This window comes from Bos taurus, chromosome 9, assembly GCF_002263795.3.
Source record: "Bos taurus isolate L1 Dominette 01449 registration number 42190680 breed Hereford chromosome 9, ARS-UCD2.0, whole genome shotgun sequence".
Classification (NCBI taxonomy): Eukaryota; Metazoa; Chordata; class Mammalia; order Artiodactyla; family Bovidae; genus Bos; species Bos taurus.
In genome coordinates this window covers 65,471,270-65,483,936 of record NC_037336.1, presented here as the reverse complement: position 1 = coordinate 65,483,936, position 12,667 = coordinate 65,471,270, and the positions used below count along the sequence as shown (strand labels likewise).

Genomic DNA, 12,667 nt, shown 5'->3' with positions numbered 1-12,667 from the left:
TTCTTTTTGTAAGGTAGAGATCACCTCATTCAAGTTATCCTCTTTTGAATAATGTATTTTCCTTTGGTATACACCAGTGGTTCTTGGATTGGTTTTTCTCCCTGCCAGACTGGTGGCTCAGATGGTAAAGCGTCTGTCTACAATACAGAAGACCTGGGTTTGATCCCTGGATCGGGAAGATTCCCTGGAGAAGGAAGTGGCAACCCACTCCAGTACTCTTGCCTAGAAAATCCCGTGGATGGAGGAGCCTGGTGTCCATGGGGTCGCAAATAGTCGGACGTGACTGAGTGACTTCACTTCACTTCAGAGACACTAGAGGCTTCCCAGGTGACTCAATGGTAAAGAATCTGCCTGCCAATCCCAGAGCTGCAAGAGATGTTGGTTCGCTCTTTGGATTGGGAAGAGCCCCTGGAGGAGGAAATGACAACCCACTCCAGTATTTTTGCCTGGAGAATTCCATGGTCAGAGGAGCCTGGAGGGCTATAGTCCATGGGTTCTCAAACAGTTGGACATGACTGAATGGCTTTCATTTTCCAGAAAGCAGAGGCTCTTATCAGAGTAATGCACTCTAACCAATGTTATAAGAAGATGCAAATTTTCTTGGCCATGGAGCCAACCAAATAGTAGAATTAATTAACAAGATAGAATGTTAAGTTTTTTGTTAAACAGGAAAGTATCTCATGCCTAAAATAACTCAGATGTGACTATGCTTCATAGTAAATAATAATCTCTCTTATTTCTGTGACTCAGTTTTCCAAAAGAATTGCAAAGATAAGACTTGTAGAGCTTTAAAGGTTTTTTAGATCATTTAAGTAGGTTCTCTTCTTGCTGGTACTTCTTATATTAAAAAAAAAAAAAGAAGCTCAGAAAACAAGCAGTTGCAGGATCTGACAGGTTCAAATCAATTCACATCAGATGGGAAATAATCATAGGAGATGATTTTTTTTCCCCCTAGAAACAAATTACTTGGAAGAAGTGTTTAAAATCTGTGAGTCTCTTAGATAAAAGCAAATTATTTTACATGGTCAATGAGATTCATTGAACTGCCAAATATGTTGTGCACTGAAATTAGACTTAATTTACTTTTGTTATGGTGAGTTTGCTATTTGTTTTAAGATAAAACCAATGATCACAAGTACAGTAGCAAAGACAGGTGAAATTGGATGGAGGTCAGTTGCCAACCCAGACCATCAGTGATCCCTTGCAAACCAATGACTAGATTTTTATCTAGAGGTTGAGAAACAAAACCCATTTTGAGACATAATTTAAATGGTCTTTAGGCCTTGTGTCTTTTGAGAAAGTACTAACTCTCTCAATGGCATATTAAGAAAAATGGTGTTCAGTTCAGGGGATATAAAGTTTAACCTCAGCTTTACTGCTGAAGAGCCGTGGGTTTCATTCAAGTCCTGACCTCTATTTTCAACCTTCAGTGAGAGGAATGGATGATAATTTGGTGTGTGTTGTTAAGATCCCTTTCAGCTCTGAACTTATTTCAGTAAAATGGGGAAAATAAAAGAATGGTTATCTGACCTCCTTAATCATAGTTATTTTATGATGTGAGTGACAAGTGGTAGTAATTTTATGAGGTCTCTGGTTGATTGAAAATTAAAATATAAAAGAATTTGAAAGCTTGGATGTACATATTTTGGTTTCTTTTTCTACAAAACAAGGTGATGTCATGTTAACAAGTAATGTCTATTAATTCAGTTTACTTCTTGAATATTTTGTGTTAGCTTGGCGTTCTTTTTTTTAAGAGAACTCTGGCAACTTGCTGATGGTTTTGTTTTGACATATGGTTATAAAACTTGTGGTGATCAAGGTATAATATAGACTTGTGAGCCGGTTGCCATCCTGAAAATACCCATTAAACTTTTTCTGGCTTGTAACCCGAATGATTGATTGTACTGATAAACAAGTAAAAATCTTACCGTATTTCAGCACTTGGCCATTTAAATTTGAATAATCATTTTAAGTGCTCACCTAGTTAAGAGAGTAAGGTAGTAAGGTGTCTTTCTTTGGGTTAATATGTATGTTTCTGATATAAAGTGTAATCTAATAAATTTTGGATAGTTTTGACTAATTTAGATAATGACAACCTGGAGAAAACTTGGGTCTTTATGTGCTTTCTAAAGAAATTCACCAAGATATTAGGGGAGAAAAATCCAGAAAAGGAGGGGAAAGCCCAGTGAATTCTGAGACAAACATCTGCAGAAATGACTTGGCAGTCTTCAGAGATGAAATGACTTACTTAAAAGATAGGCCATCTGTTTATCAGCCTTATTTCTCTCCTCAGGGCTTTTGTTAAAGAAAGCCCTTTTAGAAGAGGGCTGTTATCCTTATGTCAATAATATAAACTGATCTGCTCTGATGTTACACTTTTCTTAACCTAACTTTTTTATTTTCCTAAACTGTTGTACAGACTATCATGAGGAAAAGAAAGTCTTAAATGGTAAGTCGTATACATTTATAGTAAAAAACTGAATCATATTTACATGACTGTATACAAAATGCCTTACAGAATTATTTGGGATATTTAGATATCTTTATGCAAAAGATGTGTTTACTTGCTAAGCTTAGAGGATTTGACAGGACTCTGTAGATCCCTTATTGAAGCCATGACTCTTTCTATAGTCCTTTCTATGGCATCTCTGAACTTGTGTTCATCTGTCCTCAACTTGAATACAGTAAGTCCCCTATATACGAATGAGTTCTGTTCCGAGAGTGTCTTCATAAGTCCAATTTGTTCATAAGTCCAACAAAGTTAGCCTAGGTACTCAACTAACACAATAGGCTATATAATAGTGTATGACAGGTTTATAATACTTTTCACACAAATAATAAATTTAAAAAAAAATAAAGAAAACATTTTTAGTCTTATAGTACTTTGAAAAGTACAGCAATACCAGCTGCATCACGGCTGCTTTTGCACTTGCTTCCAAGTATCCTGGGCTTAAAATAAAGATACTGTGCTAGTATACTCTGTACTCGGCTTCCCAGGTGGCACTAGTAGTAAAGAACCCAGCTGCCAATGCAGAAGGCAAAGGAGATACAGGTTCAATCCCTTGGTGGGGAAGATCCCTTGGAGGAAGGCATGGCAACTCACTCCTATATTCTTGCCTGGAGAATCTCATGGACAGAGGAGGCTGGAAAGCTATAGTCCATGGGGTCTCAGAGAGTCAGACACAACTGAAGCAACTTAGCACACATGCACTCTATACAGAACTGTACAGTAAAGCACACAAAAGCACAACCACGTGTAGAGGATGCATGCATGTGACAGTGTACACTATACACATGAACTGACCTACATGATTGGACACGTGAATGCACGTTTGCCTCTTTGAAAGTTCGAGACTTGAAGGTTCTTATGTAGGGGACTTAACTATACTTGCGTTGACTTGGAGTTCCCCCCTCCGATGCCAGGCTGAGGGCACCTCTCCCTCAGGCACAGGGCTCTCCTCCAGTGTCTATGCAGATACTGAGTAGCCTGTTAATCCCCTCTTCTCTGGGCTCGGCAGCTCTCCTCAGCCGTTCACTATGATTTGGAATCATGACTGACACTACCCCTAACCTCCTCAAAAACTTTGGTGTGAGACTTTCAAAACTGCCTGGGGCTACTCTGACTGAACTGTAATACTAATATATGTTTTAAAATGTATTTTTTTCCTTTCTGTTTTGGACAAGAAAGTTGTAGAAATTCAGCTAACAAGCTAGATTGCCAGATGAATTACCTCTTCATTTTCAAGTAGAGGAAACAGTCTTCTTATAGACTAATACATGCAGTGTGTGATGTGCCACCTGAAGTTGTTTGTCTGGCAGGGTCACCGCATTAAAAGAAGGGCTGTTCTTGGGTTTCAGCTGATACTTTACTCTTACATGATACTAGGCAAACAGCCTTTCCTTAAAGGCTAATTACTGATTGGCTATTTTCTTTCCCACCACATTGCTTTCCTTTGGGTGCATGGCACTTAACATGTCAGTTAACAGTGGCCTTAAAAATGTGATATTACATTGTCCAGTGGTCTGGCCAGCACAGTTACCTCTTTTATATGAATATGTATGCCTCAAATATTTGACATATAAGTGTATATGGTTAAGTCTGCATATTTACAGATGTCATCTGCCTGCTTTCTGTGTCATCATTTAAACGTCATTTAAAACACTGAAGCCAGCATTCCTCTAGAGACCCAGTCTCTTCAAATTGACATAAGTCCATCAATTCTCTCGTGTTTTAACAGAAGGTTCTCTGGATAAGAAGAATCTTGAAAACCTCTAAACTACCGTGTCTCCTAGGTGCCTCCCAACACTGACTTTGTATAATTACCATGCCTTCTAATTGAGAATTCTAAGACTCGCCAAAGCCTAATTTTTTTTTTCCTGCACAAAGAGTACACTCCCATTGTAGAAGAAAAATAGTTCATGTTTACAGAATCTCTGAAGCTCTTCCCTGTTCTCAGAGTTTTCAAAAACAATTCAAAAACCAGAGCCTTGGTGGGCATTTAAAATGTGATGTTGAGACACACCCACAAGAAAATCTAAAATGAAAAAGACAGAATACCACGTGTCAGCAAGGTATTGGAGCAACCAGGCATCCATACCCTTATGGTAAAAATTGTAAGTTGATATGACCTTTTTGGAAAACTGTTTAGCAGTATTTACTAAAGCTGAACATACTCATGTCCTGTATACCTACCAGATATGTAGATGGATGTTCTTTAAGAATGAGTGTGTACATGTACCAAGAATATTAATAACAGCACTATACATAATCACCAAAAACTGCCCAAATATCCATCAACAGTAGAATGAATAGATTCTAATATATGGTATATGGTATATTGAGAGAGTATAATAATACTCAGTAGTAAAACAGAACAAACTACTAATGCATTCAGCAGCATGGATAACATCTCAGAAAACTCCAGACCTGACTCATTGCTTACTATTAATCATGCTAATTTGACATTAACTGTAACGTCTATGGAACTGTCCCAAAAACCCAGACCAAAAGAAAGCATGTTTTATGATTCCACTTTTTCATAAAGGCCAAATGCAGGCAAAAACTAATCATGATGTTAAAAGTCAGAATAGTGATTATCTTGGGGGAGAGGTGGTGAATGGAAGGGCACAGGGAGGGTGATGGTTACAAGGGTATGTTTTACAGATGGAAATTCATTGAGTAGTATATTTATGACTTGTCTCCTTTTATAATATTTCAATAAGAAGTTTACTGGAGAGATGGGGTGAAAAAAAGAAAAATGCAACATAGATGAACTGTAGCTATTTTGTTTATTTTTCTTTGTGAAGGCATGCTTCCTCAGAGCCAAGTGACAGATACACTTGCCAAAGAAGGTCCTAGTTCTCCAAGGTATGCTTTCTAATTTTACTTTCTTTAAAGCTTAATCAGTTCTACACCAAAATATGCACATTAAAAAAAAATGGCTCTAAGTTTGATTTATTGCTTATTATATTAATCATGCTTTTTTGATACAAGAACTGCACTGCCTCATTTATCAGGCATTGTTGAAAAATGAGCTGTTCCCTAAATATGAACTTTTAGCATAACTGAAGTTTAACCCATTTTAAACACCACAACTTAAAAAAGAACTATTTAAAACAATTTTTTTCTGATTATCACATATATATTCATGGTAGCAAACTTAGAAACACAGGGAAATACAAAAGAAAGTGATAAAAGTCGGTCCCATCAACCCTAAATATATACTCTTAGTATTTGGTTTATTCTATCCACTTTGATTCATGTAGTACCTATTTCCGTATTATTCTGACAGTATTGGTATTACAGTATATTATGTGATCAATTTTGTATGTCATGAAATATTCTGCAAAGGCATTTTCTGGTCTGTATTCCATCGTATGATGGAAATTGATCAAGTATCCATAATTTATTCAACTGTAATATGCTTCCCTAGTGGCTCAGTGGTCAAGAATCCTTCTGCTAATGCAGGAGATGCAGGTTCATCCCCTGTGTCGGGAAGATCCTCTAGAGAAGGAAATGGCAACTCACTCCAGTATTCTTGCCTGGGAAATCCCATGCACAGAGGAGGAGCCTGGCAGGCTACAGTCCATGGGGTTGCAGAAGAGTCAGACACAACTTAGCAACTAAACAACAACAGCATTATTTTGCATGTCTAGTTTGTTTTATCAGTTTTTTAATGAAAATTCTTGGAAATGTATTGCACTGTCTTAGTAAATTAAGCAATCCATGTATAATTTTGTTAATGATATTTCACATGCCCTAGGGTTATGTGTATTATTTGTCATTTTTCTCTTACCACCTTTCCCCACAAGATGAGTCTGTAACAGTAGCATCCTGCTATACTTGTTATATCTGTTAAGTTATTTCATATACAATTTTAAGTTAAGGGCCTCGGGGTATCTCTTGTAAGATTCACACTGGGGGCCTGTATACAGGTAATAAGAACAAAAACTAAATCAATTTGATCAGAAGTTTTACAAAACAGATGATGTAGCTTTTCCTTAAATTTTTGCTGTTGACTGTTAAACATCCTTGGTGAGTTAATTTCGTGGGTAATATATTTGTGACAGGAAAGAGTCAAGGTAATAAGCATGTAGATTTTGTCATTTTCCTTCAGAAAATATGTTGTGTTATTGCTCTGATACAAGGCATTTTAGATGTGTAACCTTTATAAAAAGTGTCTTGTCAAGGAGGTGGTTTGTTTTTATCCAAGTTGGTATACCTGTAGTATATGTCCATGTATTTGCTGGTATACGTGAAGTATTGTTGTTGTTCAGTTACTAAGTTGTATCTGACTCCTTGCAGCCCCATGGAGTACAGCAAGCTATTCTTCCCTGTCCTTCACCATCTCCTGGAGTTTGCTCAAACTCGTGGTCATTGAGTCAGTGATGCCATCCATCCATCTTATCCTCTGTCACCCTTCTCCTCATGCCCTCAATCTTTCCCAGCATCAGGGTCTTTTCCAGGGAGTCAACTCTTCCTATCAGGTGGCCAAATTATTGGAGCTTCAGCATCAGTCCTTCTATTGAATACTCATGATTTCCTTTAGGATTGACTTGTTTCATCTCCTTGCAGTCCAACGGACTCTCAAATGTCTTCTCCAGCACCACAGTTCAAAAGCATCAATTCTTTGGCGTTCAGCCATTTTTATTGTCCAGCTTTCACATCTGTACATGACTATTGGAAAAACCATAGCTTTGATTATACAGACCTTTGTCAGCAAAGTGATGTCTCTGCTTTGTAATATGCTGTATAGGTTTATGATAGCTTTCCTTCCAAGGAACAAATGTCTTTTAATTTCATGGTTGCAGTCATTATCTGTAGTGATTTTGGAGACCAAGAAAATAAAATCTTCCATTTTTTCCCCTTCTATTTGCAATGAAGTGATGGGACCAGATGCCACAATCTTCATTTTGTTAATGTTGAATTTTAAGCCAGCTTTTTTCACTCTCCTTTTTTACCCTCATCAAGAGGCTCTTTAGTTCCTCTTTGATTTCTGCCATTAGTAGTATCATCTGCATGTCTGAGGTTATTGATATTACTGCCAGCAATCTTGATTCCAGTTTGTGATTCATCCAACCTGGCATTTTGCATGGTATTCTGCATATAAGTTAAATAAGCAGGGTGGCGGTATACAGACTTGACATACTCCTTTCCCAATTTTTGAACCAGTCTATTTTCCATGTCCAGTTCTAACTATTGCTTCTTGACTTCTTGACCTGCATACAGATTTCTCAGGAGACAGGTAAGTTAGTCTAGTATCCCCATCTCTTTAAGAATTTTCCAGTATGTTGTGATCAGCACAGTCAAAGGCTTTAACATAGTCAGTGACGAGAAGTAGATGCTTTTCTGGTATTCTCTTGCTTTCTCTAATGGATGTTGGCAATTTTGATCTCTGATTCTTCTGCCTTTTCTAGATTCAGCTTGTACGTCGGGAATTTCTTGGTTCACATACTGCTAAAGCCTAGCTTGAAGGATCTTGAGTATTACCTTGCTAGCATGTGAAATGAGTGCACTTTTATGGTTGTTTGAACATTCTTTGGTATTGGAATGAAAACTGACCTTTTCCAGTCCTGTGGCCACTGCTGAGTATTCCAAATTTGCTGATGTATTGAGCTGACTTTAACAGCATCATCTTTTAGGATTTGAAATAGTTCAGCTCGAATTCCATCACCTCTACTAGCTTTGTTGGTGTAATGCTTTCTAAGGCCCTCTTGACTTCACACTCCAGGATGTGTGGCTCTAGGTGAGTGACCACACCATTGTCGTTATTTGGGTCACTGCAATATTGTTTGTATAGTTCTTCTGTGTTTTATTACCACCTCTTCTTAATCTCTTCTGTTTCTCTTAGGTCCTTGCCATTTCTGTCGTTTCATCGTGCCCATTCTTGAATGAAATTTTCCCTTGATATCTCCAATTTTCATGAAGGGATTTCTGTTCTTTTCCATTCTATTGTTTACCTCTTTTCTTTGCATTGTTCACGTAAGAAGGCTTTCTTTTCTCTCCTTACTATTCTCTGGAACTCTGCATTCAGATGGGTATATCTTTCCTTTTTCCTTTGCCTTTGGCTTCTCTTCTTTCATCAGCTCTTTGTAAAACCTCCTTAGACAACCAGTTTACCTTCTTGCCTTTCTTTTTCTTTGGGGTAATTTTGATCAACACCTGCTGTACAATGTTACAAACCTCTGTCCATAGTTTTTCAGGCAGTCTGTGTACCAGATCTGATCCCTTGAATCTGTTTGTCATTTCCACTGTAAAATCATGAGGCTTTTGATTTAGGTCATATCTGAATGGCCTAGTGTTTGGCCTAATGTTCCTAGGGACACTAGGAAAGTGTCCCTACTTTCTTCAATTTAAGCCTGAATTTCGCAGTGAAGAGCTCATGAGCCACAGTCAGCTCCAGGTCTTATTTCTGCTGACTGTATAGAGCTTCTCTATCTTTGGCTGCAAAGATTATAATCAACCTGATTTCAGTATTGATCATCTGGTGATGTCTATGTGTGGAGTCATCTCTTGTGTCATTGGAAGAGGGTGTTTGCTATGACCAGTGTGTTCTCTTGACAAAACTCTGTTAGCCTTTGCCCTGCTTCATTTTGTACTTCAAGGCCAAACTTGCCTGTTACTCCAGATATCTCTTGACTTCCTACTTTTGCATTCTAGTCTCCTATGATGAAAAGGACATCTGCTTTTGGTGTTAATTCTAGAAGGTCTTGTAGGTCTTCAAAGAATTGGTTAACCTCAGCTGCTTTGGCATTAATGGTTGGGGCATGAACATGGAAGTATAGGCATTTTAAATTAAGAAATAATTGCGAGTCTGATTATTTAGTGAAAAAGTTTCCAAAAATGTATTTCTTACTGTAGGTTTCAAAATAAATGTTTTAAATCATGTATCTATTGTGTTATATTGTATGTTTTTTTGATTGTATATATTTTAAAATTATATCTTTAATGGTTAATTTATGTTAATGCATATAATTATTCATTCTTTTTTGAATATTTTACAGCTATGACTGGTTCCAAACAGACTCTTTAGTCACCATCGTCATATATACTAAACAGAAGGTAAACAAGTTTTTAACATCAGAAAAAAATAAAAAGCTACATGCAGGCACATTTCTGAGCACTCATCTTGTATTAACTTACAGCAATTCTATGAGATAGATCCTTTCATTATCCCTATTTTACAAGTGAGGAAACAGAGATTAGGTAGTTTAGCAGAGTCACACAGTAAATGGGAGATCTAACATTTTGATCCCAGACAGGCTGGCTCCATAGTATATGCTCTTAACAAACATGCCATAGCATCTCAGGAAAAAAAACAGAAAGTAGTGGGTTGGCCAAGAAGTTCGATCCAGTTTTTCCATAACATCGTACAAAAACCTGAAGAAAACTTTCAGCCAACCCATTATTTTATATGCTCTTCTGTGATTTTGTTTGTTTTTATGCATGGATAACAGCAGTGGACTGTTACCCTTGGACTGCAAGGAGATCAAACCAGTCAATTCTAAAGGAAATCAGTCCTGAATATTCATTGGAAGGACTGATGCTGAAGCTGAAATCCCAATACTTTGGCCACCTGATGCGAAGAACTGACTCATTGGAAAAGACCCTGATGCTGGGAAAGATTGAAGGCAGGAGGAGAAGGGGATGACAGAGGAAGAGATGGTTGGATGGCATCACCAACTCAATGGACATGAGTTTGAGCAAGTTCTGGGAATTGATAATGGGACGGGGAAGCCTGGCATGCTGCGGTCCATCAGGTCGGAAAGAGTCGTACACGAGTGAACAAATGAACTGAACTGAACAGCAGTGAGAGTCGCAGTTTAACTTCACCATATGAACTGATTTCCTGCACTTGAATTGGAATTCAAGAGACAGGAGAGAGGATTGCTGTGTCTTAGTACGCTTAAGCTGCTAACCAGCTTTAGATGTCCTCTGGAAACTAAAATTAGGGAATTAACTCATTCATTATTTATTGAACACTGCTTCATTCTGGACACTGCTGTAGAATTCAGAAATCTACAGGTGGGCCAGATTCATAGAGACTGAGACCTCACCAGGCTTACAGTCCAACCTGGAAAATCAGATGAATAAGCAGGCAACTTACACCATCTCCAGGCACATCCTCCAGCAGCCTGCAGGGTCTCCACACTTGAGGAACCATAGAGATTTAGAGAGAAATTCTGGCAGCCAAGGATTCCTGAGAATTCATGCTACTTCTGCCATGGCAGAACTGTATCTGAGTGAGTGAGTTCCTCCTCCTCCTGAAGTAGGATTTGATGTTCCCGCCGGAGTGTCCAGCCTCTGCCTGAAAGAGCCAGGATGTCCAGAGGCACTGCATGTCCCACTTCCTACTTCCTCCTCACCAAGCAGTCTAGAACCAAGAGGGCAGGGCCTAGGGAACCTGGGATCCGTCTCTTCCCATTGGTGATACCAGTGAGGCACAGAGGGTGGCTGACTGAGGGGAAGGGGGAGCCTACTATGTTGAAAGATGTGTTCCTTGTGTAAATGAAAGGCAGAAAAATAACTTGCATCAAAGCTATGTAGAAACTAGAGACATCTGAAAAGTTGTTAGTGATACATTTTTTTTTGATAAGCTGAGCTTAAGAAGTTGTGTTAAGACAGTCCCTTATGCTTAGAGTTTACAGATGAGTGCGTAAGGTAGACATTAAGCATAGACACATATGTAGTTAAAATTATGATGTATGCTTTGAAGGAGAAGAATGTGCTATGAGAGAGCGAAAAACAGGAGTAATGTGGGTTTAGCTTGTGGGCTCTGTAAATAATTACCATGTGAACTTCCACTGTACACTTAAATGTATAGTGATAGAGTTTAGAAAAAAGTTTATTTTCCTTTTCTATTTCTGTTTAAGGATATCAACTTAGATTCAGTAATAGTTGATCATCGGGATGATTCCTTTAGAGCCGAGACAGTTATCAAGGATTATTCATACCTTGTACATGTTGGTAAGTAACTTATTCTATATTCATGGAAACAACTTTTGTTACAGTATAGTCATAACTGGTTGTAGAGTCTTGATAAACTATAATATTTTATCTGCTACTGTCATTTTGGTTTGTCATTTTAAAGATTTATTTACTTATTTTTAGCTGTGCTGGGTCTTTGTTCCTCTGTGGACTTTCTCTTAGTTGTGGCGAGTGGGGTCTGCTCTCTAGCTGCAGTGCATAGGCTTCTTCTTGTGGTGTCTTCTCTTCCTGTGGAGCATGGATTCCGGGGCATGCGGGCTTTAGCAGTTGTGCCACATGGGCTCCGTAGTTATGGCTCCCGGGCTCTAGGGCACAGGCTCAATAGTTGTGGTGCGCGGGCCCAGCTGCTCCATGGCGTGTTGGAACTTCTGGGCTAGGATCAAACCTGTGTCTCCTGCATTGGCAGGTCTTCATCACTGAGGCACCAGAGAAGCCTGGTTTATCATTTTATGATCAGTTTTGGGGTTTGTTTGTTTGTTTGTTTGTTTTTTCCCCATTATTTCTTTAGACTAGTGAAAGGGCTAGCAAATGGCAGTATGACCTCACTTTTCCCAAGTTTAAACAGTTTGATTAGATGTGATCGAAATCAGTCATATGAAATACTTGCTGGCCCAGCTTTGTAAGATCATATTACTTAATACCTGCAAACACATCTCCAGAGGCCTGCCTGTCATGTGCTCCTGCTGAGTGGACATCACCAGGCACTCTTCCTGGCCTGTCTCCTGCCAGCTCTGTCATGGGAAGTCAGAGGCTACATCACAGTAGCCTAGGCCACAAGGTTGTACTATACCCTCCAGTGCCTGTCCCTTCACAGCCAGAGCCCAACCATATAATTCACTTCTGTCTGTTTTGAGAGGTTGCAGATATATCAGGAGAAAGAACTCAGGACTGAAATCTGGAATCAAAGGTATTAGTAGCAGATTCCTAATCCATTTCTCACCTGTAATGACTCTAGGATTTCATCCTTTTCTCCTTCAAAGAAAGTAATATTCCAGTTAAAAAGTAAAAAGGAAACAAACCAAAACAACAAGAAGAAAACTGTATCTTAAGCATGCATTCTTATGTAAAGAATGTTCTGTTTACTTTTGTAAAACAAACTGAAAATCTCCAGATCTCAGCTGACTTGGGATTCTGCTCATGGTTTTCTTAATGAAGGACATTTATTCCTAAATTTGATTG

At 38.5% G+C, this 12,667-nt stretch overlaps 1 protein-coding gene across 1 annotated transcript in view; it reads left to right on the top strand.

Annotated features, from left to right (window-relative positions):
* CYB5R4 (cytochrome b5 reductase 4) overlaps positions 1-12,667 on the top strand; it is a 117,053-nt gene that overhangs the window by 59,633 nt on the left and 44,753 nt on the right. Inside the window, exons 5-8 of the mRNA NM_001038159.1 lie at positions 2,420-2,449; positions 5,308-5,368; positions 9,505-9,562; positions 11,374-11,467. Coding sequence (NP_001033248.1) covers positions 2,420-2,449; positions 5,308-5,368; positions 9,505-9,562; positions 11,374-11,467 — 243 coding nt within the window. The remainder of the gene's footprint in view (positions 1-2,419; positions 2,450-5,307; positions 5,369-9,504; positions 9,563-11,373; positions 11,468-12,667) is intronic.